This window comes from Dama dama, chromosome 2 (genome assembly GCF_033118175.1).
Source record: "Dama dama isolate Ldn47 chromosome 2, ASM3311817v1, whole genome shotgun sequence".
NCBI classification, from domain to species: domain Eukaryota; kingdom Metazoa; phylum Chordata; class Mammalia; order Artiodactyla; family Cervidae; genus Dama; species Dama dama.
Genome location: NC_083682.1, coordinates 274,559 through 301,740, shown reverse-complemented (window position 1 = coordinate 301,740; position 27,182 = coordinate 274,559). Strand labels below are relative to the sequence as shown.

The 27,182-nt window shown below is 55.8% G+C and overlaps 1 protein-coding gene across 8 annotated transcripts; it reads left to right on the top strand.

Moving 5' to 3' along the window:
- The first annotated feature begins 363 nt into the window (after positions 1-363).
- On the top strand, positions 364-27,182 carry ANO9 (anoctamin 9). 8 transcript variants are annotated; one of them, XM_061160210.1, is made up of 24 exons: positions 364-495; positions 11,112-11,186; positions 11,290-11,415; positions 11,601-11,743; positions 12,899-12,945; positions 13,043-13,101; positions 13,183-13,256; positions 13,478-13,612; positions 14,015-14,111; positions 14,245-14,305; positions 14,387-14,469; positions 15,204-15,308; positions 15,389-15,550; positions 15,632-15,668; positions 15,880-15,991; positions 24,073-24,130; positions 24,238-24,335; positions 24,447-24,574; positions 24,726-24,808; positions 25,517-25,664; positions 26,073-26,295; positions 26,367-26,460; positions 26,550-26,659; positions 26,732-27,182. In XM_061160210.1, exons 1-24 carry the CDS (start codon positions 451-453, stop codon positions 26,757-26,759), a joined length of 2,331 nt encoding a protein of 776 aa, XP_061016193.1. In that variant the 5' UTR covers positions 364-450; the 3' UTR covers positions 26,760-27,182. The 8 variants fall into 8 exon arrangements, 6 of the variants coding, with proteins under 6 accessions (XP_061016193.1, XP_061016219.1, XP_061016239.1 ...); XM_061160224.1 differs by having other exon boundaries at positions 373-495; positions 24,656-24,808; positions 26,194-26,295; XM_061160216.1 differs by lacking the exon at positions 364-495 and adding an exon at positions 3,295-3,449.

The window sequence follows — 27,182 nt, the reverse complement described above, 5'->3', positions numbered from 1 at the left end:
CGTGGGGCGGCGCCCTAGAGACAGCGGCAACGGGGGGTCTACCTCCTGCTGCACTTTGGCCCTGGGAGCGAAGACAGCAGGTGGACAGCATTTTCTGGACTGGGAGGAGGCAGGGTCCAGGGTTCGCAGAGAAGAGTAAGAGGCCCATGTGGACCTCGACCAAGGTTCTCTGCCCAAGACAGGGCAGAGTCAGCCCTGCTGACAGCCAGGGTGTGGCTTCTTCACAGGACATACTCAAAACCAAGGCCCAGAGTGGGGCTGAGTCTGAACAAAGTTCATAATCATAGACTTTCACACAACAAAGTACATTTAGTAATATAAAGCTTATGAAAGTGACGTGTGTCGGAGGAAGCAAATTCTCTTCAGAGAAGCACAACTCCACCACCCACAGTTGCACCGTCCACGTGCTTGCTTGTGCAACCGCTCAGTCGTGTCCGACTCTGCGACCCCATGGACTGTGGCCCACCAGGCTCCTCTGTCCATGGGGTTTTCCAGGTGAGGATACTGGGGTGGGTAGCCCTTTCCTCCTTCAGCAGTTCTCCCCAACTCAGGGGTTGAACCTGCAAATCCAGGGGGATTCTTTACCACTCTGCCACCTGGGCAGTCCCTCTTCCATCCACAGGAAAATGTAAATATCAAGTATTAAACCCACTCTTCTCTTATTTTACTGAATTTTAACTTAGTTGAGATAAAAATGTATACATGTTTACACTTATGTCTTTTTCACTTAACAGTATAAGAGAAGCATTTTCTTATGTTGTCATAAACTCTTTGGTTTGAAAGCACCATTTTTAATGGCTGCTTAAGCAGCATGTGAATACACCATGTTTGCTCAGATACTGCTCTACTTTTTAATGTGTTTATTATTTATCCTTCTACTTGGCTGTGCCAGGTCTTAGTTGGGGCATGCAGGATCTTTTATCTTTGCTGTGGCATGAAGGATTTTTAGTTTTGACATGTGGGGTCTAGTTCCCTGACCAGGGATTGAACCCAGGCCCCTTGCAACCAGAGTGCAGAGTCTTAGCGACTGGACCACCAGGGAAGCCCTTTCCCTATTATTGATCATCCAAAGGGGTTCCCATGCTGCCCTGGTGGCTCAGCAGGTAAAGAATCCACCTGCAATGCAGGAGACCTGGGTTTGATCTCTGGGTTGGGAAGATCCCCTGGAGAAGAGAAAGGCTACCCACTCCAGTATTCTGGCCTGGAGAATTCCATAAACTGTATAGTCCATGGGGTTGCAAAGAGTTGGACATGACTGAGCGACTTTCACTTTCAAGTGGTTTATACTTTTTGCTCAAAGGACATATTAATACATATTTTCAATATTTTGGATTTTTGTTAGGATAGTTTAGAAAAAGTTAATTAATGGACCAAAGTATAAACACTTCATTAGGCTTTAGATCCTTATTGCTGGACTGCTTTCTGAAGAGCCACGCCGGTTTCCTCTCCAGGCAGGACTGGATGAGATCCGCCTTTACCCTCTGTCCTTCACTGGGAGGAACGTCTTCTGCCGGGGAGGCCAGGGTTCCCCCTCCTGGCCCTCCCCCAGCAGGAGGTGCTGCCTTTGCCCCAGGGGCCACAGGTGGAGGTGCCTGAGCTGCAAGGCGGCTGGACTGGATACAAGTTTCGTTTCTCTCAGGCCCTTGGAAGGCAGGAGTGAGAAGAGGCAGCGTTTCTGGAGTGTTGAAACTGGGAATGCCAAGTGAAACCAGTGAGAGAGAGGGCAGCTTGCTGACGCTTGCAGTGACATCTGAGTGGGAACTAGTACGTGCTGACTGTCCTGAGCAGGCTGAGTTAGGGCTGGGGTCCTTCCACCTTTCTCCCTGGGCTTCCCCGGTGGCTCAGCTGTAAAGAATCTGTCTGCCGATGCAGGAGATGACGGTTCCATCCCTGGGTCGGGAAAATCCCCTGGAGAAGAAAAATCCCCTTGCAGTGTTCTTGCATGGGAAATCCCACAGACAAGGAGTCTGGTGGGCTACAGTTCACGGGGTCACAAAGAGCTGGACACGACTTAGTGACTAAACAACGACCTTCCTCCTCAGGAAAAGTGGCCACTCTTTCCCAGGCTTCCGTGCAGTAAGGTGTGGTGGGGTGACCAGCCAGGTGACCAACCACAGGCCGCCTGGGGTGCCCTCCTTCATCCTTTGTTCTCCTTGCGTCCGCAGCGTCCTGATGCCTGGGGCTTGAGCAGCCATTTTGAACCATGTGGTGGATCCATGTGCTTTCGGTAACCAACAAGTTACTAAGCGGTCCTGGTGGGACTGCCTCCAGATGTCATTTATGGGAGAGAGGTATACAGGCTTGTTCAAGCCGCTACTCCGTGGGGTCTTCTGTCACACGAATCTTAATACATTTGTCCAGACTCCTCCTTCAGAGTTTCACAAGTTTTGTGCTGCCAATTCCTTCTCTTGCCTTTGCTACCTCAGGGTTCAGTCCCTGCTGCCGTCACAGTCTGCCATGGGGTCCCCCAAACAGACAAGTGGGGGGGCAGGTTATCCCCGGGGGAACCTAGAGGAGCTGTCATCCACGGGTCAGCTGCATGGGTTGCCTGGGCTGCACAATGTGGTACTCCAACGTCCTGACCCCAACGACACCAAAGTGGTCCCTGCTCTCCTCCAGCTGCCCCCATGCTGCAGAGCATGTCTGCCTGTCCTCTCTCCTGACCCCCTGCTCTGCGCCCTGCAGCTGTCAGAGCTTGGACACCCTCCCTCCCTGGTGGGGGCAGCCCACCGTCCCCCAGGACAGTCTCCCTCAGGTGGCCCAGAACCGCCTCCAGCTGCTGCCCTGACCACGGGTGGGGTACGGCCCCTCTCAGTCCTTCATTCCTGACCCCCCACCTCCTCCGGCTAGCAAGTGGCCCCGCGACCCCCTGGCTCCCCCTCCCTGAGCTGGGGTGCGCAGAGCAGGGATTCTGGATGGAGCAGACTTTCCTTTTCTGGGGTCTGTGTCTCATCTTCCCTCATCCGGGCCCCAGTTTCTCCTCCAAGGGACTCGACCCGAGACTTGAAAGGGTGGGAGGCTTGGCGCCCCAGAGGGGCCTGGGGACGGTGCGTTCAGGCGTCGGGAAGAGTGAAGGGAGCAGGGAGCAGGGTTATGGGAGGCGCTCACCTCCCCCTAAAGGACGCCGTTCTAACCCTCACGGCAGGGGAACGCCCCTCTGCAGGTGAGCTGACCGCCTCCGATGGGCGCCGGAGGCCCCGGAAGGTGTACCTGGCCCCGGGGCTTGGGGGAGGGGTGTGCCTTCCGGCCGGCGGGCAAGGGCCGCTCCCGACGGCGGCACAGGGACCCGAGGACGAGGAGGGCGGGGAGGAGGGCGGGGTGAGTCCCACGCGGAAGTCAGGTAGGACAGCTGGGCGAGCTCCAGGTCGCACTCGGGTTCCCTGCGGCGCTGGGGCTGCCTCACCTCAGGACCCTCCGACCCTGAGCCCTGCGCGACCGCCGGCATGCGGGTGAGTCCGCGTGAGGCAACGCCCGCCGGGACAGGCAGGCCCCTGCCTCCCGCCCCCACCCCCGTCTCCTGCAGAGCGGGAGGGGGTTGGTAGGGGGTCGTGTCCCCCTGCCCCCTCGGGACTGGGGCAGGACGGAAGAAAGGGCTTGCCTCCTGCGCCGGGAGCCCCGGGGAGAGAGGGGTCAGGTGGGGGGCGTGGCCACCCCCGGGCGCTGTGCCAGGAGCCTGACCCCAGACCCCGCGGCTCTGTCCCGCGGGCAGGGGCTGGGGAGACCCGGGGTGGCCGGCAGGGCCCTCCGCTCCCTCGGGGTTCTGCCTGGGCCGGGGTGGGAGTCTCTGAAGGCTGCTGGATTCGGATTCTGGGGGCAGAGCAGGAGAGCGTCCGGGAGGACTTCCTCTCTCCTCCGCCACGCACGAGGTCTCGAGGCCCGGGCAGCCGTGGGTGGCCGGGAGGAGACCCGAGCTGAGGTGGAGAGCGAAACCCGCCTCCCCGTCGCCCTCCTCCTGGCGCTCCCAGGTGTGGGCCAGGCAGGCGGCCTCGCACTCCGCCTCCGCCGTTCCAGGGCTGTGGAGCCTTGGCAGCTGAGGCTGGTTCCCAGGCCAGCCCTGTGCTGGGGGGAAGAGAGCCTGGGGCTGGGGGGAGGACGGGGACCTGGGGATGGGGGGAGGGGGCCTGGGGATGGGGTTGAGGGGTGAAGAGGGAGCTAAGGCAAGAATATCAGCCTTTGGGCAAAGACGGACACAGACAGCAGAGAGCTCCGCCGCAGCCGGATCTGAGCATCCCCTTCTCCTGCCCAGGTCCCTTCCATTCCCCACCCCCCACCCCCGGCCCCAGCTGCAGTCCCAGCAGCCCTCTAGTCTCAGTTCAGTTCAGCGGCTCAGTCGTGTACGACTCTCTGCGACCTGATGGACTGCAGCACGCCGGACCTCCTTGTCCATCACCAGCTCCCGGAGCTTGCTCAAACTCATGTCCATTGAGTCTGTTATGCCATCCAACCATCTCAACTTAAGTCGTCCCCTTTCCCTCCCACCTTCAATCTTTCCCAACATCAAGGTCTTTTCCAATGAGTCAGTTCTTCGCATCAGGTGGCCAAATGATTGGAGTTTCAGCTTCAGCATCAGTCCTTCCAATGAATATTCAGGACTGCTTTCCTTTAGGATTGACTGGTTGGATTTCCTTGCAGTCCAAGGGACTCTCAGGAGCCTTCTCCAACACCACAGTTCAGAAGCCCTCTGGTCTAGCTTCTGCTAACTCCCGGTCTCACCTCCTGGCAGCTGCCCTCTTGCCCTTTATACTTCTGCAGAGCTGAAGTGCTGAGTACCGAGGCTCTATGCTATCAAGCCCCTGAGTCTCTAGCAGGTCCTTAGACACCAGCTGTGTGCTGCCCCTCAGGCCCTGTCCACACTACCAGGGCAAGCTCTGGGCTCCCTCCCCTGCCAAGCAGGTACCTGCCTCTCCAGGCCCATGTCCACTCATGCCGGGCACTGCCCGTGAGGGCTGCACACATAGCAGGCTGCCTCTGGGGTGGATGACCAGACAGACATGTGATCTGACAAATGAGATGGATGGACAGTGGGAGGCATGGTGGGAAGGAGGGGCCCAAGGGAGGAGGGAGGCAGATGACAGGACTTGGAAGACAAGGAAGCCAGGATGTCCCTGGCGGCCCGGTGGTTAGGACTTGGCGCTCCTACTGCAGGGTGCACTGGTTTGATCCCTGGTCAGAGAGATGAGATCCTACATGTTTCATGGTGTGGCCCCCACAAAGATGAGGAAATAGAGCCAGGTGGGGGATCGCAAGTGTGGGCAGGCCTCTCCATATCTGAGCTTGGTGGTGGGGGTGGCGGTCCCTTTGCTGGGTGATGAAACCACTGCTTAGGCTGGTAGGGCCTAGCCAGGGGGGCGTGGAGTGCTGGCTGGGCTGTGGTGTGACCCTAAGCCTGAGGCAGGCCATAGATGGTGGGGGGAGGCCCCTGCCTGCTGCGTGTGGCTGGGATGATGTCGTGTGCTCCAGGTAGGCTGCTCGGCCAGCAGGGTCGGGAGCTGAAGGGCAGGCACACCTGCACAGCAGTCCCCGTGCCCTGCCGGGGACCTGCAAGCTGCCTGGGGATGGACAGACAGAGTGTGGATCCCCAGGCCTGGCCCCCATGCCTGGTCTGGTCTCCCGAGGAGCTGCAGCCTCTAAAGAAGTTAAGCAGGCAGTGGGTGGGTTGACTGGGGCTCTGGCCTGGACTCAGTCCTGGACCTGGCCCACTGGGTGTGTGGCTTGTAGGGAGTGGGGGCTGGAAGCCCTATGGAAGACAACAGAGAGCCGGGTGCCTGGAACCTCCCTGTCCCTGTGCACAGACTTGCTGGGGACCTGCATGAGGTGGGGCTGGGACCCCCAAGGCCAAGTGGGCCCGGGGAGCCTCTGATCCTGCCTGGGGTCTGGGAGCCTGATGCGCATATGTGGCTTCCTGGAGGTGGGGCCTGGTGGACGGGGAACCCCCAGATACCTCGCCTAGGTGCACCAAGCAGTCTGGTTGGCTGGAGGTGGAGGTGACTTCAGGGGAACCTGGTTCTAATCTGTGAAGGCCTCTGTCCCTGGAGGACAGGCGGGCAATGGACAGCCTGAGCCTGGAGCCTGGGGCCCAGGCAGGTGGCTTGGGGATGGGGCCGCTGGGCACAGAGTGTGTGGGCACCAGCCTTTCAGATGTCAAGCGCGGGGTGGCTCGACAGGACGGGGCCGGGGACTTAGGCCTGGCTGCTCCTGTGCCTGCCGGCCCTTTCCCAGGGGGAACCAGGTCATGACTGGGGTGGGGCTGTGTCCCAGTGATGGGGGTCAGTGCCTGTGGGACCCCTCTGGTCCAGGTCACACAGCAGCCTCCAGTGAAGGCTGACTCCCCTTTTCCAAGAGGCTCTGGGTAATGCCCCAAAGTCATGTGATGTCTCTGGGGAAAGAGCTGCCCCAGCCTCATTTCTGGGGCCACTTGAGGGTTAGCCTCCCGCTGCTGCCTTAGGGAGCCCCTTGGGGATGGTCCTCCCCAGGCTCCCTCCTCCTGTCTGGATCCCTGTGCCATCCCTCCCCGCCCGGGGACCCCATCTCCCCACCCAGGTACCCCATCTTCCCACCCTGGAGTCCCATCTCCCCGCCCAGGTACCCCATCTCCCCACCCAGGTACCCCATCTTCCCGCCCTGGAGTCCCATCTCCCTGCCCAGGTACCCCATCTCCCCACCCAGGTACCCCATCTTCCCACCCTGGAGTCCCATCTCCCTGCCCCAGGTACCCCAACTCCTTACCCAGGTACCCCATCTTCCCACCCTGGGGACCCGATCTCTCCACCCTGGAGTTCCATCTCCCCGCCTCGTCCTGTCGCCCCAGCTGGGACCCCGTCTTCCCACTGCTGGTTCTGCCCACTCTTCAGCCTCAGGCTCATGTGAGGGAGCCTCTCTTTTCAGCCTCTGTGTGCCTGTCAGCGAGGGACCCTCAAAGTGTCATCCCGCAGGGGGTCCCAGCCCAGCAAGCATAGCCCTCCTCCTGGGTCTGAGGTTGAGTACGTGAGGACCCATTTCACTCACAAATTTGTCCGACATGACGCTTCGCTCCTACAGTGGGCAAGTCACAGGACTGGCTGCTGGTGACAGAAATGCACCAACGTCCCTTGGCCCCATCTACGTGAGACCTGACTCCCTTCACTGAGACAAGCGCCTCAGCCCAGAGTGCACGCGCATGCACCGACCAGCCTGAGGAGGCGGCTTTCTCCTCTGGCCCCAATCCCACTGTGGTTCGAGGGCTGGGGCGGTACAGGGTTGGAGCTGGGGCAGAAGGGAGCAGGGTTGGAGCTGGGGCAGAAGGGGGCAGGCCTGCGGAGGGGGGTGAGCGCTCTCCAGGAAAGCAGGGCAGAGGGCTGGGCGGGGGCTGCACCGGGGCACTAAGACCCTGGCATCCCGTGCCCCGGAGCCGGCTGTTTTGTGGCTGAGACAGAGGGGAGAGAGGGGGCAGACCCAGGCCTGGTTCTGGACCCAGTAGTTCCGGGGGTGTCTGGGGGTGCGGAGTTGGGGTCGAGTTCCGGAGTTAGTGAAATGAAATAAAAAACAGGTCCCCGGTAAGCTGAATTTCACACAAACAACAGTATTTTTTTTTAATATAAGTTATGTCCCATGCAATAATTCAGTTCAGTTCAGTTACTCTTTTCGACCCCATGAATCACACACAGCACGCCAGGCTTCCCTGTCTATCACCAACTCCCAGAGTTTACTCAAACTCATCTCAACTTCTGTCGTCCCCTTCTCCTCCTGCCCCCAATCCCTCCCAGCATCAGGGTCTTTTCCAATGAGTCAACTCTTCGCATGAGGTGGCCAAAGTACTGGATATTAAAAAGCAGAGACACTACTTTGCCAACAAAGGTCCATCTAGTCAAGGCTATGGTTTTTCCAGTGGTCATGTATGGATGTGAGAGTTGGACTATGAAGAAAGCTGAGCGCCGAAAAATTGATGCTTTTGAACTATGGTGTTGGAGAAGACTCTTGAGAGTCCCTTGAACTGCAAGGAGATCCAACCAGTCCATCCTAAAGGAGATCAGTCCTGGGTGTTCATTGGAAGGACTGATGCTGAAGCTGAAACTCCAATACTTTGGCCACCTCATGCAATAATTGGGACATACTTATACTAAATGGTATTTATTGTTTATCTGAAATTCGAATGTGATGGGTGGCCTCTGTTTTCTCTGGCAGCCCTCAAGGGCAGACTGGCTGGAGCAGTCCAGTGAGGCTTTCTGGAGGAGGCAGGAATGCGGGGAGGAGAAGGAGCAGAGGGGGGAGCCACAGGGCAGGGGCTGGGGCAGGACGCAGAACACCGGGCGGCTGCGATGCACGGGGGTGGGTGCAGGCTTGTGAGCTGGGCAGGGCCGCCCAGGGGCGGTAGTGGGTGGTGGGCTGGCGGCAGGCCCACGCTGGGGTGGGGAGCCACCAGGCCCTTCAAGGAAGGCAGGGGGCTCCAGCGGACACAGCTCTCAGCGCCCCCAGGCCCTCACCCTGGGCTTCCTGTGCCTCCGAGCCCTGTGCTCCCTGGGGTGCTGCCGTCGGGGACATGGCTGGGGGCCCTCTTACTGGGCACATGGCCTGGCCAGCCCTTTCCCCGGGCTGCAGGATGCTCCCTGCATTGCATCAAGCCCCCCAAGGCTGGGAGAGGTGGGCTCTTGCCTGAGGGCACACAGCCTCAGCACCTGCAGACTCTTGGCTCCGGAGGCGGTGTCTTTCCTCCACCTCGGCCCTGGGGCTCCCCCTGATGACCTGCCTGCCTGTCTGCCCTGGTCTCCCATCTCCTGTGTCCCCGACTCCCTTCAGCCCAGTGGCTCTTCCAGAGAAGGGTCCCTGGGTCACTTTGTCTCAAGCCCTCTGAGCCTGCTGTCTGCTCTTTGGAAATCAGTGAGGCCTCAAGACACCCTTCCCACCTGGATGCCAGTCCCAGCACTTTCCGCTCCCCCACTCCTGTGTGTGCTTAGTCGCTCGGACCCTGTGCGGCCCCATGGATTGCAGCCCGCCAGGCTCCTCTGCCCATGGGGTTTCCCAGGCAAGAGTACTGGAGCGGGCTGTCATTTCCTACTCCTGGGGATCTTCCCCACCCAGGGATAGAGCCCACGTCTCCTGCGTTGGCAGGCAGATTCTTTACCACTTTGCCACTTGGGAAGCCCCCGACTCCTACTTGTGCGGTTTTTGCAAATCTGTAAGTTTTCCTGAAGTGTCATAAAGACAGTGCAGGGGCCTGCCATGCCCGTTGCCTGGAGCGCTGGTGCAGGTGAAGAGCCTGACTCGGCCTGGACTCAGGTCACCAGCTTTTCCGAGTGTGTCATGTAGGCCCCTCACGGCATCATTGCCGCGTCTCCACGGTCCCTCCCGTCTGTGATGGTCTCTCTGTCCCCCTCATCCTTGGCCACCTGACTCCGGGGTGTGCTCACTGGGGCTCTGGTGAAAGTCCCCCTGCCATCTCCTCCTGCTGAGATGGGACTGTGGGCTTTCGGGACCACGTGCTACTGATGCCATCACCTGGACCGTCATCTCCTGGGTTGGGCGCCTCTGCCAGGTCTCTCCTCTGTAATGTGACTCGTTTTCTGTTTCATACTTTCTTCGTTAGTCACTGAGTCCAGGCCACCCTCAACAAGGAGGATTTCATCTCCCGGAGGGAGGAGCTTAGAAGGACATGTGTTGTTTGTTAGTGAAAGTGTTAGTCACTTGGTAGTGTCTGACTCTTTGCCACCCCATGGACTATAGCCCACTAGGCTCCTCTGTCCATGGATTTCCCAGGCACAAATACTGGAGTGGGTAGTCATGACCTTCTCCAGGAGATCTTCCTGACCCAGGGGTTGAACCCAGGTTTCCTGCATTGCAGGAGGATTACCGTCTGAGCCACCAGGGAAGCTCCATGTTGTTTATTAGTGCTGCCGTCACAGTTAACAGAGTCAGGGAGACTCAGAAGCTGTGCACCACCCACTTCTTGTGTCCCTCTGTCTGTCCTGGCCGTCTGCCCTGTGCCAGTCGCTCCGGCACAGCTCTCCCTGGACGTACTTTTCGGAAGCTCAGTGCAGTGTCACGCTGACCCCCAACGCCGCACGTGCAGCCGAGGCCCTCGTGCTCCTCTTGACGTGGTCACAGCACCGCGTTTTCATCCCTCTGCCTGCCGATAAGAAGTGGACAGAGTGTTAGGCGCTCAGTCATGTCTGACTCTTTTCGACCCCATGGACTGTAGCCCCCTAGGTGCCTCTGTCCATGGGATTTCCCAGACAAGAATACTGGAGTGAGTTTCCATTTCCTTTTCCAACGGGTCTTCCTAACCCAGGAATCAAACCCACGCCCGCTGTGTCTCCTGCATTGGCAGGTAGATTCTTTACCACTAGCGTGACCTGGGAAGAAAACTGATGAGTTTGGATTATTTTCACCATTTTGGTATGAAATATGCTAGCACCTTTGTCTGACTCCAGAGGTGGCTGGGGCAGGGGGCAGGCCTGGGAGGTTTCTGAAATTCAGGCACCAAGCTGTGTACAACAGCAGCGCATGGGGGTCCTGCTGAGTCACCTGGGCTTTTTTTTTTTTTTTTTTTTTTACATATATAGCTTATTTTCAATATTATATGATTTTCAGGTGATTTACAGTATTATATTACATTCAATATTTTTATAAATCACCCAGGTTTTCTTTTTTGGTCACAGTGTGCTTGCAGGGTCTCAGTTACCTGAGCAGGGACTGAACCCAGGCCCTGGCAGTGAGGGCACGGAGTCCTAACCACTGGGCTGCTGGGAGCTCCCACACTTGCACAGTTAACACTGTCTGACCGTAGAATGTTTGCTGTCAAATGGGTGGACGGTGGTGCCTCCTTGGTCACCTAGCCTGCATTTTCCAAACGGTTTCCGCGTTGGAGTTCCATGTTTTCACCTTCTGAGTGCTCCTCTTCTGTGAAGTGTCCGTTTGCATCTTTGGCCCACTTTCACAGGGCTGCCTGCCTTTTCTTATGAATTCGGGGTGCTCTTTGTGTGTTTCCAAACGAACCTTTGCCAGCCACTTGTGCTGCAGCCTCAGTGTGCACGTAACCCCACCGGAAACCACCCCTTTGATGCCAAGCACCCAGCCTAGGAGGCGCTCTACTGTGGCAACGAGTGCCAGCCTCTGTTCCATCTGCGTTTCACCCTCAGGGAGAAGAGAGTCTCCGGATCTTGGTGCCGACTGAAGGTGACAGCCTTCCGCTGATGGACATGAATACGTGTGAGGTGAGCCTGCGTGAGCTCCTCCTGGGCTTGGTCCCACTCCCCCATGCCCTGCACCCAGCCCGCCCTGGTTGCCAGCCCCGGGCCCCACGCCTCTCTCCTCTAGACCAAGACCCCTGAGTTGTGGGACTATGTCCTTGTGGTCGATCGTCGCACCCAGAGAAACCCCGGGCAGGTCCAGCGGCAGCAGCAGTTCCTGGAAGAGCTTGAGAACCAAGGCTTTCACTACAAGGTGGGTGGGCTGATGGCCTTGCCTGGGTGCAGCGGTCACAGGGGGCTGGGTGGGTCCCAGGAAGGAGTCTGGGGAGGTTGCCTGTAGCCTCATGCCAGAGTTGGAGGGGACAGACTGTTGGCCTTGGATGAAGGGGGAGAGTCCCAAGGTGGAGCAGAGGGTCCCATGCTGCCCCCAACCCTCAGGCAATGGAGGACCAGGAGAAGGAGTTCTTTGGGATCCGAGCTGACAACAGGATCTTTGACCGGTACCAGAGACTTATGGAGCCCGAGGATACTGTCCCCAGAGGGGAGCTGTCCAGGCCAACTTCCATCCAAGCCACCAACAGGTGAGAGGCTGGCCCACAGCGGGGACAGGAGGACCCTGGCCCACCTATACGGTGGTCCAGACAGGCAGCAAGGCTCCTAGGTGTGGTCCCGGGGCAGAGGCCACAGGGAGCAACCGTCTATGCCTTACTTACCATGTCTGTAATACTGGAAAATGTGTGACCATGTCCCCAGATGCAGACCAGAAGCCAGCCTTAAAGGGCAGGTGGCATTTGCAGAGGCCGGGAGGACTCTCCCAGCTGTCCCTCCTGGGTTCTGAGGTCGTCTCCCTGGATTCAGTCTCCACTTCTTTTCTCCAGACTGGATGCCCTTCTCTGGACATCTGTCCCTGCCTCCCAGGCACCCAACACCTCCCCTCTCTCTCTAGGAACCTGCTTCTCCCCACTCTGATCCTTTAGCCCACCAAGCCAGTCCACCTGCCCTCCCCACACCCCACCTCCAACACCTTCCTGGTCCTAGCCCCAGCCCTCTGAACTCACCTGGGGCCAGTCAGGGAGGTCAGCAAAGAACACTCTGGGAGTTGGATATGAGGCAATGGAGGGGGGCTTCCTGTGAGTCCAGGAGGACTGGCTGGTTTGGGAGAACACATGAGCAGAGGCGCCTTGCTGGGGCCTGGAAGGAGCAGGCAGTGGGAGGCCCCGAGATACTCGGGAGGCTGTGCCTCATAGGAGGTGTTCCAGAGGAGCAGGACTCTCTAGTCAGATGCCTGGATGTGCCACCTCCTGGCTGTGTGGCCTTGGCCAGACTCTGTGAGTTACTCACCCTCCCTGAGTTTCAGTCTCCCGTAGGCAAAATGGCTCACAGGGGTGTAAGGAGGATTTATTTGTGCACATAAAGGGTGTGCTCTGAACATGTTGGGGCTCCAGGTGGGAGGTGTGATTGGAGGTGGGGAATCCGGGAGGAAGCTGGACGGCCAATTGTAGGGCTGAGCCCTGGGGCCCTGGGACTAGAGAGACCACCCGGAGGGAGGCCCACCCTGCAACCACGGTGCAGCTGGACTCTGGGAGGATTTGAGGAGGTGCACTCCCAGATGAGTCCTGGATTTTGGGCTCTGGTCAAGCAGTCCTGGCTGGTGGTCTGGGGGCTCTGTCAGGATGAACAGGGGCCTGGAACCCGGCCAGACAGAGGACCGTTCTGAACCAGTTCTTGTGTTCTAGAATCCGAATTGTCAACTTTGTCCTGAAGAGCAAGATGGCAGCGGGTGGTAAGGACTGGACCAGGAGGGGCGAGCATGGGGAGAATGGGACAGGGTCCTCCCTCATCCCCACCCTTTCTGACCCGAGAACCCCTGTGACCACCAGACACGCTCCAGGATTTGGTGAAGGATGGGGTCTTTGAGGACGGGTTCCCCTTGCACAAGGTGAGGGGTGGGCTGGCTGGGAGAGGCCCTGAGGGCAGGACTTGAGGCAGGTAGCTCTCACTGTGTCTCACCTGTGCCCAGGGGGAGGAACACCTAAAGAAGAAATGGGCCCGGTGGAGAAGCATGTTCCAAAGGCAGCCAATTAGTGATATCAGGTACTACTGCCCTCACGGACACACCCGTGCCCCCGCAGGCAGGCTGCCCCTCTGTAGATACACCCATGCCTCCAGCAAACAGCTGTCTGGCGAACCATTTAGACACACGTTTAGATGCCCTCAGTACACTCTTGCCCCCAGCATGGCGGGCTTCACCCAGGTGTTGGCGATGGACAGTCACCCCTGGTGGGAGTGGCCCTGACGGGACGCTGTGCCCACAGGGACTACTTTGGAGAGAAAGTGGCCTTGTACTTCGCCTGGCTCGGCTGGTACACCTACATGCTGGTGCCCGCCGCAGTGGTGGGCCTCGTCGTCTTCCTGAGCGGGTTTTCCCGATTCGAAGCCAGCCAGATCAGGTGGGCGGGGCCAGGGAAGGGTCGGGACTGAAGCGGAGGGTGGGTGGAGTCAGGGAAGGGGCGGGCCTGAAGCTGGGGGTGGGTGGAGTCAGGGAAGGGGCGGGCCTGAAGCTGAGGGTGGGTGGAGTCAGGGAAGGGGCGGGCCTGAAGCTGAGGGTGGGGCGGGGTCAGAATGGGAGGGACTGAAACTGAGGGTGGGGCGGGGCCAGGGAAAGGGAGGGACTGAAACAGGGCTGGCGGGGCCAGGGAAGGGGAGGGACTGAAGCTGGGGATGGGGTGGGGCCAGGGAAGGGGCGGGACTGAAGCTGAGGGTGGGCTGAGTCGGGGAAGGGGCGGTCGGGGTGGGGTCCCTCGAGGGTCCACAGGAAAGTGCTGCCGCCAACCCGGTCCCTGCGCCCTCAGCAAGGAGATCTGCAAGGCCCACGACATCTACATGTGCCCTCGTGGCGACCATAACCGCAGGTTCCAGCGGCTCTCAGACACCTGCGCCTATGCCAAGGTTTGCACGGGGCTGGGGGCCCTGCGGCCGCTGGCCCTGGGAAGGCGGGCCCAGCAGGTCCTCCCAGGGAAGGGGAGGCCTGGGCCGGGGGTGAGGGGAAGGCCGCCCCAGCCCCACGTGCCCCTCCCTCTAGCTCACCCACCTCTTCGACAACGAGGGCACCGTGCTGTTCGCCATCTTCATGGCGCTGTGGGGTGAGTTGCGCGGACCTGAGGCCCGCTGAGCACCACACGTAGAGGGGGACACGCCCCTGAGGCCTCTGCTTTCTGCCGCAGCCACCGTGTTCCTGGAGATGTGGAAGCGGGAGCGAGCCCGAGTGGTCCTGCAGTGGGAGCTGTACGGCTGGGACGAGGACCAGGTGAGGCTGAGCCGGTGGCCGGCTTGGGCCCTGAGAGGCTGCTGAGTCCGAGGGGTTCCGTGTCCAAGAGCTTCCCATCGAAGGTTCCTGTGCCTGAGGGGTTTCTATGTCCAAGGGCTTCCTGTCTAAGGTTCCAGTGTCTGAGGGGTTCCCTTGTCCAAGGGCTTCCTGTCTAAGGTTCCTGTGTCTGAGGGGTTCCGTGTCCAAGGGGTTCCTGTGTCCGAGGGGTTCTGTGTCTGAGGGGGTTCCATGTCTGAGGGGTTCTGTGTCTGAGAGGTTCCGTGTCCAAGGGCTTCCTGTCTAAGGTTCCTGTGTCTGAGGAGTTCTGTGTCTGAGGGGGTTCCGTGTCTGAGGGGGTTCTGTGGCCGAGGGCTTCCCATGTCCGAGGGGGTTCCGTGTCCGAGGGCTTCCTGTCTAAGGTTTCTGTGTCCGAGGGGTTCTGTGTCCGAGGGGTTGCCGTGTCCAAGGGGTTCCGTGTCTGAGGGGGTCCCATGTCCGAGGGGTTCCGTGTCTGAGGGGGTTCCGTGTCCAAGGGCTTCCCGCTTAAAGTTTCCTATGTCCGAAGGGGTTCCGTGTCTGAGGGGTTCCACGTCCCGGGGGTTCCGTGTCTGAGTGGGTTCAGTGTCCAAGGGGGTTCAGTGTCCAAGGGGTTCTTGTGTCTGGGGTTCAGGCCCCACGGGGTTCCGCATCAGGGGCAGTTCCGGCGTCTGAGAAGAGTTGGGTGCCTTCCACAGGAGGAAATGGCTCTGGGGCTCATCAACTGCCCGGACTACCAGCCGCGGCTGCACCAGCACTCCTACCTGCGGAGCACCGTCATCCTCCTCCTGTCTCTCTTGATGGTACTCCGGGGCTCCTGCGGCTGGGCTGGAGAGCAGCTGGGGCAGCCCCCTGAGCCCCGCCTCTCCTGCCTCCACCCCAGATCTGCCTCATGATCGGCATGGCCCACGTCCTGGTGGTCTACCGAGTCCTAGCTGCCGCCCTCTTCAACTCGGCCTTGCCCTTCCTGGGGGAGCAGGTGACCACAGCCGTGGTGGTGAGCGGGGCCCTGGTTCACTATGTGATCATCCTCATCATGACCAAGGTAGGGGTCGGGCAGAGGAGGGTGCGGGGGCAGGGTGGGGCCTGCCCAGGTCCAAGGCGAGCCCTGTCTCCCCTCCCGCAGATCAACAAATATGTGGCCCTGAAGCTTTGTGACTTTGGTGAGAGGAGAGCTTCTCGGGGGGAGGATTCAGGGTGGGGGTCTTGGAACCCTGGGGTGGGGAAGTGGGGCACATGAGAGGCCAGGGCATCCTGCCTGGGGGACAGGTGAGGGTCCCAGGTGACCCTGAGTTTTCAGGATATGGACAGGCTGGGCGTGGGCTGTCACTGGGGTGAGAGATGGGGGAAGGATGGCCCCACATCTCATTCCAGAGAAACCCAGGACCTTCTCAGAGCGAGAGAGCAAGTTCACTATCAAGTTCTTCACTCTGCAGTTTTTTGCTCACTTCTCCTCCCTTATCTACATCGCCTTCATCCTGGGCAGGTAGGGGCCACTGGCTCTCACATGCCTCCCTCTAACTTATTTCTCTCCACCTTGAAAATGGAAACACGTGTTCAATTTTTAAAATAAATCATGCTCAGAACATGTGGAAACCTAATACAGAAATATGTGAAGGAAGCACACAGTCAACCCCCAACTGTCCAGTTCATGTCCCATCTCCCCAGATATTTTTACACATTTAAGTACACACAGATAGACCTATTTTAAAATTTTTTTTTTTTTTTTTGTTAAAATTTTTATGTACTTGTTTTGGCTGTGCTGTGTCTTTGTTGCTGTGCACATGTGGTGATCTGGGGCTACTCTCTAGTTGCGGTGTGAGGGCTTCTCCTTGCCGTGGCTCCTGTTGCAAAGCGACAAGGCACACGGGCTTTAGTACTTGTGTCTCGCGGGCTGTAGATCTGCTGGCTTCAGTAGTTGCAGTGCACCAGCTTCATTGTCCTGTGGCGGCATGTGGAATCTTCTTGGACCAGGGATTGAAACTGTGTCCCCTGCATTGGCAGGCAGATTCTCAACCACTGGGCCACCAGGGAAGTCCCAGATATACCTAATGACATAAGTGGTTTCTCATGTAAGTTATCCTCTCTGCCTTACCCTGAAAACATACAATAGATATCTTCCATGTCTGCAAGGGTGGTGAGGCTTTGTTTTTAAAACCATACATGAGCATTCCTTTGAGAGATGTCCTTGAATTTATTTAAGCACTTCAGTTGGTGGACATTTGGGTTAATTCCAGTTTTGAGCTTTGTAAGTAAAGTGGCAATGGGCATCTCATATACCAGGCACATGCACACACTTCCCCTCACCGTCCAAATTAGTGAAGTTAACCTTTTTGATTCAATCCACAGACATTTTCTTTTTTTTTTCACAGACATTTTCTTATCTTTTCGGAAGAAAATACTTGCTCCATGTGTTCTCTCTGTTTGCTCAACTTTGTAAGTTGCATTGTTGTTGTTGTTCAGTCGCTGTCATGTCCGACTCTGCGACTGCATGGCCTGCAGTGCTCCAGCCTCCCTGTCCTTCACCACCGCCTGGAGTTTGCTCAGACTCATTAACTCTAGACTCTCTAGCGGAACTTTAAAAACAGAAAACCCCTCCCAGTTCGTTCAAAGACTTGGTGAGGTCCTTGGAGAGACCTTCCCAGCATCTGTCCCCCTGTCTTCGGGCTCTGCTTGGCCTTCCCATCCTGGTGAGCCCATCCCTCTCTGCCAGGTGGGACCCCGAGTTTTCCAGTGGCTTCCTGAGAAAGGGTATGCGGGAGATCATCTGTGCTGAGTTCCTCTTTATTGAGGACCTGACTGAGCGCCTGCTAGAGACAGGATGCTAAGTTGGATGTGGTTTTCCTCAGACTTGAGGGATAGCTTTTTTGGCTTCCAGTGTTCTGTCCCACGGACCGGACATCAACGCGATTCCGACTCTCTGCATCTTCTCACGATCCTCCATCTCTGGAAACTTCTTAGCAGTGTGACTTGGTGGTTCTTTTTCATTCGGCGTTGCTTCAGTAATTCACACCTCTTCCCGTCACATACCAGCGTTTCTGTCTCTGCTGGATGATTTCCACATCACACAAACATGCCCTCGTATTCCTTTCAAAAGTCCTCCCCGTGCCCAATTTCCAGTTCTCCCCAGCTCATGCCTCCCCCCTGACACCTGGGCCACCTCTGGCCGCTGACCTCTGCCCTTCTCCTGGCCCCTAAATCTCACTGGACCCAGAACCCTGGTCCCTCAGACCCCACTCTTGCCTTGCTCCCTGTGCTCCTTCCCTGCCCTGTCTCCCTCCATAGCCCTCAACTTCTGCGCTGGCCAGGTATGCAGAATCCATGCTGGTCAAGTGGAAAAAAATTACTGCATGCTCGCTGGGCCTGGAGCCTCAGGTCCTTCCATTTTAGTGATTTTCTGATGTGTCTGATAGCCCCCTCCTTTGGTTCCCTCTCTTCTCATCTGGGAAGTTCTTTTTGTTTGGAAATTGGATCTTCTGAATTGATCACCCAATTTTCTTTGCTTTTTCCTTCCATCCTTGTCCCAGTTCCTCAGAATTTTTCTGTTGAATGCATTACTTCTGCTTATGTTCTTAATTTCAGAGCACTCCTTTTGATGTTTCAGGTTCTTTACAGCCTCCTCTTCATGTTACCTGGAAACCAGGGTTTTTCTTGTCTGAGAATGTGGCCTCTTCTACTCTGGCATTGCTTCTGTTCCTTCCAAGTGTTTTATGCTCTTTTGTTGATTGCTCTCTGATTCTGGTGTTAGAGACCTTCCTTAGATGTCTTTTATTCTTGGACACATGTCTTTAATTGAGAAAGGCATGTGCCAGTGTGCTCTGGACCACGTGTCTCCTGGTGGGGCCTCTTACTCTGTCAATTCCTGAAGGGGAATCCCTGGTGTCCTGCCTGGAGGAAGGAGGATGCCCTTGGTATGCTGGGAGCCCAGCTGGGGAGGGACAGTGTGGGGTCTCGGTGTCCATTGGCTCAGCCCTGAGATCTGAGTCTTTGGTTGTTCAACCCCCTGGAAGTGTCTCTGTCTTTTTGCTTGTGTGGGGGGATTAGAGGTCAGATAGGAGGCCCAGGGGTTCAGCCGGGCCTGCATCCCATCCAGCGGGTGCCCCCGGCCCACCAGAGGGGTGTCCCATCCAGTGGGTGCCTCTGGCCCACCAGAGGGGCCCAAGTCCTGGGTGCTCTGGGCGAGGCAGGGCTGCCGGCTGTTTGGACGTCAGCCCCGCAGGTTCGATCCAGCAGGATGTGGCGAGTGGGCTGCAGGCCTCTCCAGTTCCCTCCCAGCTCTGAGGTGATGCCCAGCCGTGGGTGTCGGTAGCCAGCCATTTCAGTTGAAAGTTGGGAGTGTACATTTACGTGGAGATGAGCATTGCTAAAGCAACCTCCAAAAGCGCTGTGGTGACTCACAAAGACACACGCTGTGTGTGTGTGCACCCTCTGTTGATCTGATGAACAAGGCTTCTCATCTTTCAAGGTGCCTTATTAAAACCTATTCGTGAGAATCCAGCTTCTTCCCAGATATTTATTGGTCATTAAATTTCCTTTTCTATAAACTGTTCATATCATCTGAGCATTTTCGTAATCTCAAGATCAAATGGGTTCTTTTGACGTTATCCGTTTCCTAAAATCATGGCATATTTTACTTTGCTTCTTATTTGACCATTTCTTTGTCGTACAGCTCTTTATTTTTCCTGTTGTTTCCAGCTGCCTTTCCCCCCTTGCGTGTCTTTATCGTATCAAGGTTATCTAGCCCCTCTATGGCAAACTGTTAGTTGCACGGAGTCCCTTTCTCCATGGGGCCCTCCTTGGGAGCCCTGCCTTTGCCCACACTGGGCTGGTTGCTCTCTGAGCCTGCTGTATATCTGTCTTCTTGGGACTTCCATTGCTGCTTTCCTGGGTTAGGACCATCATTTCCTGATTCCCAAGCCACCTCCCTTTTGATTTTTGCTTTCATTTATTCTGAGAGAGTATATTGGAGAGGTAAATTTTCTGAATTCTTTTGTCTCAAGATGTCATGTTCTGCCCTGGCACATGATTGACATGGCTGGGTGAGAAATCTAACTTCGACACAGTTTTCCTTCTAGAACTCCATTGTCTTTGAACTTGCAAAATTGATGAGAAGTATGCAGAAAATCTGATTTTTGTTTTTTCTTAGTTGACCTAGATTTTTTTCCCTCTGGAAGAATCATCTTCTATTTAAAGTTAGGATCTTCTCTTTAAACAGGGGGACAGCCTCGGGGTGAGTCTTTTCTTCATGCACTGTGCTGGGCAACTGTTGGCACCTTCCAATGAAAAAACCATGTCCTGCTTAAGTGCATGAAATTTTTTTCTTTTTAACCTCAGGTTTTTAAAAAAATTTCCCCTTGCTTTCTCTTTTTGCGACTCCTGGTCCGCTTGGGTTTGTCCTCTGTGCTTCTTATCTTTTTCTCTCCTATAGTCCATCTCTGTGTCTCTACACTCCAGATCTGGAGAAAGTTCTTTCACTTTGTCTTTTTTTGCCTTCTGTTGTTTTGTTTTAAGTTTAAGAATTTTAAGAGAAAGTCTTAATTTTCAAGAGATTTTTGGTCTTTTGTTATCCTTATAGTGTCCTTATTTCCATAGATACAGTACTTTCTTGAAGATATCAGTGTTCTTTTTTCTCCTTAAGTTTTTTTCTTTTAAACATTTGTTTGGCTGCACCACGTCTTCATTGCGACCTATGGGATCTAGTACCCTGACCAGGGATTGAGCCTGGGGCCCCGGGACTGGGGGCTCGGAGTCCTAGCCGCTGGGCCACCAGAGAAATCCCGTTTCCTTTCCTCATCTCATTTCCTAAAGTGTCCATCCTGTTCCTTTGCCACAGTCTTTTTCTGTTGCTTTTCTTCATGACTGAAGATTTGCAACCCTCCACTGAATTTGGATAACAAAGGACTCCGCTGATTTTCCCTGGCAGGATGGGATATGTCTTTATAATAATAACTCACGTCACAGACACTCACACATTCTATCCTAAGTCATGTTAGTCAACTCTAATCTGCATAACAGCCCTATGGGGTAGGGACTCTAAACCCCATTTCCGTCAGATGGGTTGACGGAGAAGTTAAGAAACTTCTCAGGGTCACATAGTCAGCAGACGGAGGAGCAGATGAGGCCCGACTCTGATTCCTCCCGTGCACTGTCCCTGCACGCTACGCTTCTGGGTGAGGAGGCAAAAGCCTAGGCAATCTCTTGTGTTCCTCTGAAGGCAGTTTCTTCTTTGTTATGAGGTTTATCAGTACGTTTCTTCACAGTTCCTGTTTCTCATGCCACGCTCAAAAAGGCCTCCCCTTCCTCAAAATTAAAAATGTGTTTAGCTGTGATTTCCTTTATGCTTATGGTGTCAACATTTTTAGACACTCAGATCTTTGATCCACAGGAACTGGTTCTGCTGCAAGGGGCACCGGAGGGAAGCTTGTTTTGTTTCCAAGTGACAGCCAGCTGTCCCCAAACCAACTGCTGACTTTTCATCACCACCACCACCTTCTGCACATACCAAGTCCCATCATTCACTTGAATGTTTTGGTCTTTCTGTGAATTCTGATCATTTTAGTCTAGTATCTTACTGTGTAATTATTACTGTGTTACGCTTTACTATCAGATAGGACTCGCATTAATTTTCTTTTTTGTAGTTATTTACATGTTTATTCTTCTAGGTGAACTTTAATTTTTGTCAAACTCCATCAAAATTCTGTGGGACTTACCTTCAGGTTGCAGGGAAATTAGACATTCTTTTAGGGAGAACTGACATACCCGCTCTATTAATTTTCTTTTACCAAAACGTAGTGGCTTTAAACTATGCACAGTAATTTCAGTTTTAGAGGCCGAGTCCAAGAAGGGTCTTGCTGGACTAAAATCAAGGTGTCAGCAGGGCTGCGTTCTGTCTGGAGACCCTCGGGGAGAATCCATACTGTTGTTTTTTTCAGCTTCTAGAGGCTGCCTGGATCCCATGGCTCCTGGTTCCTCCCTCCTGTGTCTGCAGAGCCAGTGGTGTCAGGCTGAGTCCCTTTCATTTTGTCATGTCTCTGACTCTCTTCCTTCCTCGTTTAAGGACTCTGGTGATTAAAACGGGCACACCTAGATAATCCAGGATTCTCTGTCCATTTTAAGGTCAGCTGATTGGCAGCCTTAATGCTGCCGTGTCATATAACATATGCCAGGAATCATGATGTGGATGTCCTTGGGGGCCTGTCATTCTATCTCTCAAGCATACAATCCTAATTTTTTCTATCAAAGAATAAGGCTTCTCTATCCGAGTCTTGTTTTGATGGTCTTTAGCTGTCATGTGAACTCTACTCTCAGTTCAGTCAGTTGTGTCCGACTCTCAGTGACCCCATGGACTGCAGCACACCAGGCTTCCCCATCCATCACCAACCTCCAGAGCTTGCTCTAACGCATGCCCATCAAGTCGGTGATGCCACCCAAGCATCTCATCCTCTGTTGCCCCCTTCTCCTCCTGCCCTCAGTATTTCCCAACATCATTTTCTTTTCTAATGAGTCAGCTCTTCGCATCAGGTGGCCAGAGTATTGGAGTCTCAGCTTCAGCATCAGTCCTTCCAATGAATATTCAGGACTGATTTCCTTTAGCATTGACTGGTTGGATCTCCTTGCAGTCCAAGGGGCTCTGAAGAGTCTTCTCCAATACCACAGTTCAAAAGCATCAATTCTTCAGCATTCAGCTTTCTTTATAGTCCAACTCTTACATCCATACATGACAATTGGAAAAACCATAGCTTTGACTAGACGGACCTTTGTCAGCAAAGTAATGTCTCTGCTTTTTAATATGATGTCTAGGTTGGTCATAGCTTTTCTTCCAAGGAGCAAGCATCTTTTAATTTCATGGCTGCAGTCACCATCTGCAGTGATTTTGGAGCCCCAAAAAATAAAGTCTGTCACTGTTCCCATTGTTTGCCCATCTATTTGCCATGAAGTGATGGGACCAGATGCCATGATCTTAGTTTTCTGAATGTTGAGTTTTAAGCCAACTTTTTCACTCTCCTCTTTCACTTTCATCAAGAGGCTCTTTATTTCTTCTTTGCTTTCTGCCATAAGTTCTTTCTGCCATAGTTCTTCGCTTTCTGTGTCATCTGCATATCTGAAGTTATTGATATTTCTCCCGGCAATCTTGACTCCACCTTGTGCTTCATCCAGTCCCGCATTTCGCATGATGTACTCTGCATATAAGTTAAATAAGCAGGGTGACAATATACAGCCTTGACGTACTCCTTTCCCAGTTTGGAACCAGTGTGTTGTTCCATGTCCAGTTCTAACTGTTGCTTCTTGACCTGCCTACAGATTTCTCAGGAGACAGGTCAGGTGGTCTGGTATTCCCATCTCTTGAATTTTCCAGTTTGTTGTGATCCACACAAAGTCTTTGGTGTAGTCAATAAAGTAGAAGTAGTTGTTTTTCTAAGTAGAATTAGATGTTTTTCTGGAACTCTCTTGCTTTTTTGATGATCCAACAGATGTTTGCAATTTGATCTCTGATTCCTTTGCTTTTTCTAAATCCAGCTTGAACATCTGGAAGTTCACGGTTCATGTATTGTTGAAGCCTAGCTTGGAGAATTTTGAGCATTACTCTGCTAGCGTGTGAGATGAATGCAGTTGTGCGGTAGTTTGAGCATTCTTTGGCATTGCCTTTCTTTGATTGGAATGAAAACTGACCTTTTCGAGTCCTGTGGCCACTGCTGAGTTTTCCCAGTTTGCTGGCATATTGAGTGCAGCACTTTCACAGCATCATCTTTCAGGATTTGAAATAGCTCAACTGGAATTCCATCACCTCCACTAGCTTTGTTCGTAGTGATGCTTCCTAAGGCCCTCTTGACTTTACATTCCAGGATGTCTGGCTCTAGGTGAGTGATCACACCACCTATCATGACATTATCTGGATCATGAAGATCTTTTTTGTACAGTTCTGTATTCTTGCAACCTCTTAATATCTTCTGCTTCTGTTGGGTCCATACCATTTCTGTCCTTTATTTTGCCCATCTTTGTATGAAATGTTCCCTTAGTATCTCTAATTTTCTTGAAGAGATCTAGTCTTTCCCATTCTATTGTTTCCCTCTATTTCTTTGCATTGATCACTGGGGGAGGCTTTCTTATCTCTCCTTGCTATTCTTTGGAACTCTGCATTCAGATGGGAATGTCTCTCTTTTTCTCCTTTGCCTTTCGCTTCTCTTTTCTCAGCTATTTTTAAGGCCTCTTCAAACAACCATTTTGCTTTTTTGCATTTCTTTTTTTTGGGGATGGTCTTGATCACTGCCTCCTGTACAATGTCATGAACTTCTGTCCACAGTTCTTTAGGTACTGTGTCTATCAGATCTAATCCCTTGAATCTGTCTCTTCCACTGTATAATCGTAAGGGATTTGATTTAAGTCGTAACTGATGGTCTAGTGGTTTGTGTGTGCGAGCATGTGCCCACAGGCGTGTCTAGGCATGAGGCTCACATCCGGCCGCTGCTCACCTGTGGGGCAAGTCTGCTTCCTTCCCCTCCAGGGCCCACAGTGCCCCGATCCCCACTCTTGTCCTGCCGCCTCCCTCAGCCTGGCTGTCCTTCACAGGATCAATGGACACCCCGGGAAGACGGTGCGCCTGGCAGGGCTGTGGAAGCTAGAGGAGGTCAGCCTGTCCTGGGTGCTCTACTGCCCTCTTCCCGAACTGCCCTCGTTCCTGGCCTCTCCCAGTGCCCCCATGCCCATGCGCACCTCCCACCCTTGTCCCTGCAGTGCCACCTCAGCGGCTGCATGATGGACCTGTTCGTGCAGATGGCCATCATCATGGGTCTGAAGCAAACGCTCAGCAACTGCATGGAGTATCTGAGACCGTGAGGACCCCCCTCCCGGGGCACCGCCCACCGCAGGACTCCCCCACCCCACCCGGGGCCCCCATGCTCCCCGGCCTCTCCCCGTTCCCCACCCGGTTCTCATGCCTCTAGGTGGCTGGCGCACAAGTATCGCTCCTTGCGGGCCCTGTCTCAGGACCCCGAGCTGGGCCACTGGCAGCGCAACTACCGCCTGAATCCGGTCTACACCTTCAGCCTGTTCGATGAGTTCATGGAGATGAGTACGCAGGGCGGGGCTGGGGGCCGAGGGGCTGGCGGAGGGGCTCGGTGAGGAAGTGCAGGGTGACCGCCCCCACCCGCAGTGATCCAGTACGGCTTCACCACCATCTTCGTGGCCGCCTTCCCACTCGCCCCGCTGCTTGCGCTCTTCAGCAACCTCGTGGAGATCCGCCTGGATGCCATCAAGATGGTCCGACTGCAGCGGCGCCTGGTGCCACGCAAGGCCAAGGACATCGGTCAGGGGCCGGCCGGGGCGGGGCGGCCAGCTTGCCAATCTCCCTGAAACCCCGGCTCTAAGCCTTAGGGGGCAAGAGGGGCCCTCACCCCCTGCGGCCCCCAGCCCTTCCCAGGGTCTGCCTGAGTTGGGGGTTGAGCCCAGGCCCCAGGAAGAGGAGGGACTGGCATGCCTCCTACTGCCCCCCGAGTCGGGTTGAAGGGCCAGAGCCAATGGGAAGCTGGTGCAAAAAGGCTGGACTCTCAGAGCAGGAAGCTGGAGCAGGGACCTGGGTCACCTCGGCTGGCCTGGCCGGGGTGGACGGGGTCAGGGATGAAGCAAGGAGATGGAGTACTGGCAGGGCAGCAGGAGAGAGACCTGGGAGGAAGGCCACCATCCCGTGACCAGTCCGGGGGTCTGCCCCTGCCCTGTGAGGGGGTAGGGGGACCTAGGAGGCAGAGCAGGCCTGGGGGCAGCTGAAAGGTTCAAGCATAACATGGGGATAGAGACCTGGCCCCTCCCTGTCCATGTCAAGAAGCAGGGTGCAGGAGATTAGCGTTTGCCCTCCGCTGGCCTTGGCCAAGACTGTCCTCATCAGGGGCCTGGCAGTCGCCACAGGCATGAGTGTGACAACGCCCTTGGCCATCTGGGCTCCCAGCCTTGGGGAATCAGTGGGGCCGGGGGAGGAGGCGTGTAGGTAGACTGGGCCTCCCTCCCTCCTGTGGCCCAGGGACCTGGCTGCAGGTGCTGGAGATCATTGGTGTGCTGGCGGTCATCGCCAATGGGATGGTCATCGCCTTCACGTCCGAGTTCATCCCCCGCGTGGTGTACAAATACCGCTATGGCCCCTGCCGGAGCGGGGCCCAGTCTGAAGTCGAGTAAGGGGACGCTGCCACACAGCCCCTGGGGGAGTCTCAAACTGTCCAGAGGCCCCTGGGAAACTGGCCCCACCCCAGGGGAGCCCGGGGCAGGGCTCAATGCTGCCAGTTTCTCCTGGGGTGGTCTGCCCCTGCCCTGTGCTGACCTGCAGACCGTGGGTGGAGCCTGGGAGTGCGGACTGGGACCCCAGGAGGGCATTGATGTCCCAGAGCTAGCCATCTTCTGAGCAGGTGCTATGGGAACAGCTTCCCTTCCAAAGTCAGATGCTTTGTGGGGTCTGTGCACTGTCCTCATCCAGCTCCTCCAGCCCTGCGTGGGGCTGGGTCTCCAGGGGTCTCTCCCAGGAAGGCTCCCCCAGCCCCTTCGAGTCCCTTCAGCCTCCCCGAGGGCCTGTCTCCCGTATACAGAGGTGGAGGAGGGGGTCTGCACTGCGGCCCACCCTGACGGCCCCCACCACGTTGGGCCGGATTCGAGCCAGCACCCCGGAAGCCTGAGGGGCCACACCAAGCTCCTGTCCTCTGCCCACAGCTGCTTCACGGGCTATGTCAACCACAGCCTATCCGTGTTCTACACCAAAGACTTCCAGGATCCTGCCAAAATCGAGGGCTCGGAGAATGTGACTGAGTGCAGGTTCGGACCCCTACCCCCTGTGAGCACCCTTTGAACTCCTGACCCCTGACCTCATCTGCTCCCCACCCCAGGTACCGGGACTATTTCTCTGCTCAGGACTCCAACTTCTCGGAGCAGCACTGGTTCCTCCTGGCAATCCGCCTGGCCTTCCTCATCCTCTTCGAGGTGAGCCAGCAGGCAGGGGCCCTGGAGTGGGCCAGCTCTCCGACCCTTGATGTCCCTGCGCGCCCTCCTGACCTCCCCTCTCTGCCCAGCACGTGGCCTTATGCATCAAGCTCATTGCGGCCTGGTTCGTGCCTGACGTCCCACAGTCTGTGAAGAACGAAGTCCTGAAGAAGAAGTACCAGAGACTGGAGCAAAAGAGGTGGAGAGGCAGGGCTGGCTGGGGGTGGGGAGGGGCTGGGGTGGGCCCACTCAGCCCCTTTCCTGCCTCCAGCTGCAGCTCCAGGAGCACAGACGTGTAGGGGACCCGGAGCAGGCAGTGCCCGGAGACCCAGGACTCAGGAGCTGCCACCACAGCCTCCTACCCCAGCCTGGCTGGCTGTGTGTGGGGAGCTTTAGGAAGACGCGACTACATGCGGGGGCCCTGGGAGCCCCTGTGTGTTTGGGGTGTCTGTGAACTGCACACTCGTCCGTGGTCTACGAGGCCTGTTCCATGTGTTAGGTCTCAGGCTTGGTACTGCCCGACTTGAACTCTGAGTGACTCTGTCCCCCCTAGAGCTGGGGGGGAGGGCGGGCAGCGGCAGGGGCTCCCGAGCAGTCACAGTGCAGGGGGGCTGGACTCTTTCCTGGGCTGCCCTCTGACCCCTGGGCCCCAGATCTTGCCCCACCCCCTGGCTCCCTTCAACCAGCAGAATTTTCTATAATAATAAAAACTTTGCTGTAGA

Bases quoted from the DNA above. Each gene is read 5' to 3' on its own strand.
- ANO9 (XM_061160210.1), top strand. From the start codon at position 451: ATGGACTGTGGCCCACCAGGCTCCTCTGTCCATGGGGTTTTCCAG. The intron at 24,336-24,446 runs GTGAGGACCCCC...TCATGCCTCTAG, and splicing joins TGCATGGAGTATCTGAGACC to GTGGCTGGCGCACAAGTATC. The intron at 26,296-26,366 runs GTTCGGACCCCT...TCCCCACCCCAG, and splicing joins GAGAATGTGACTGAGTGCAG to GTACCGGGACTATTTCTCTG.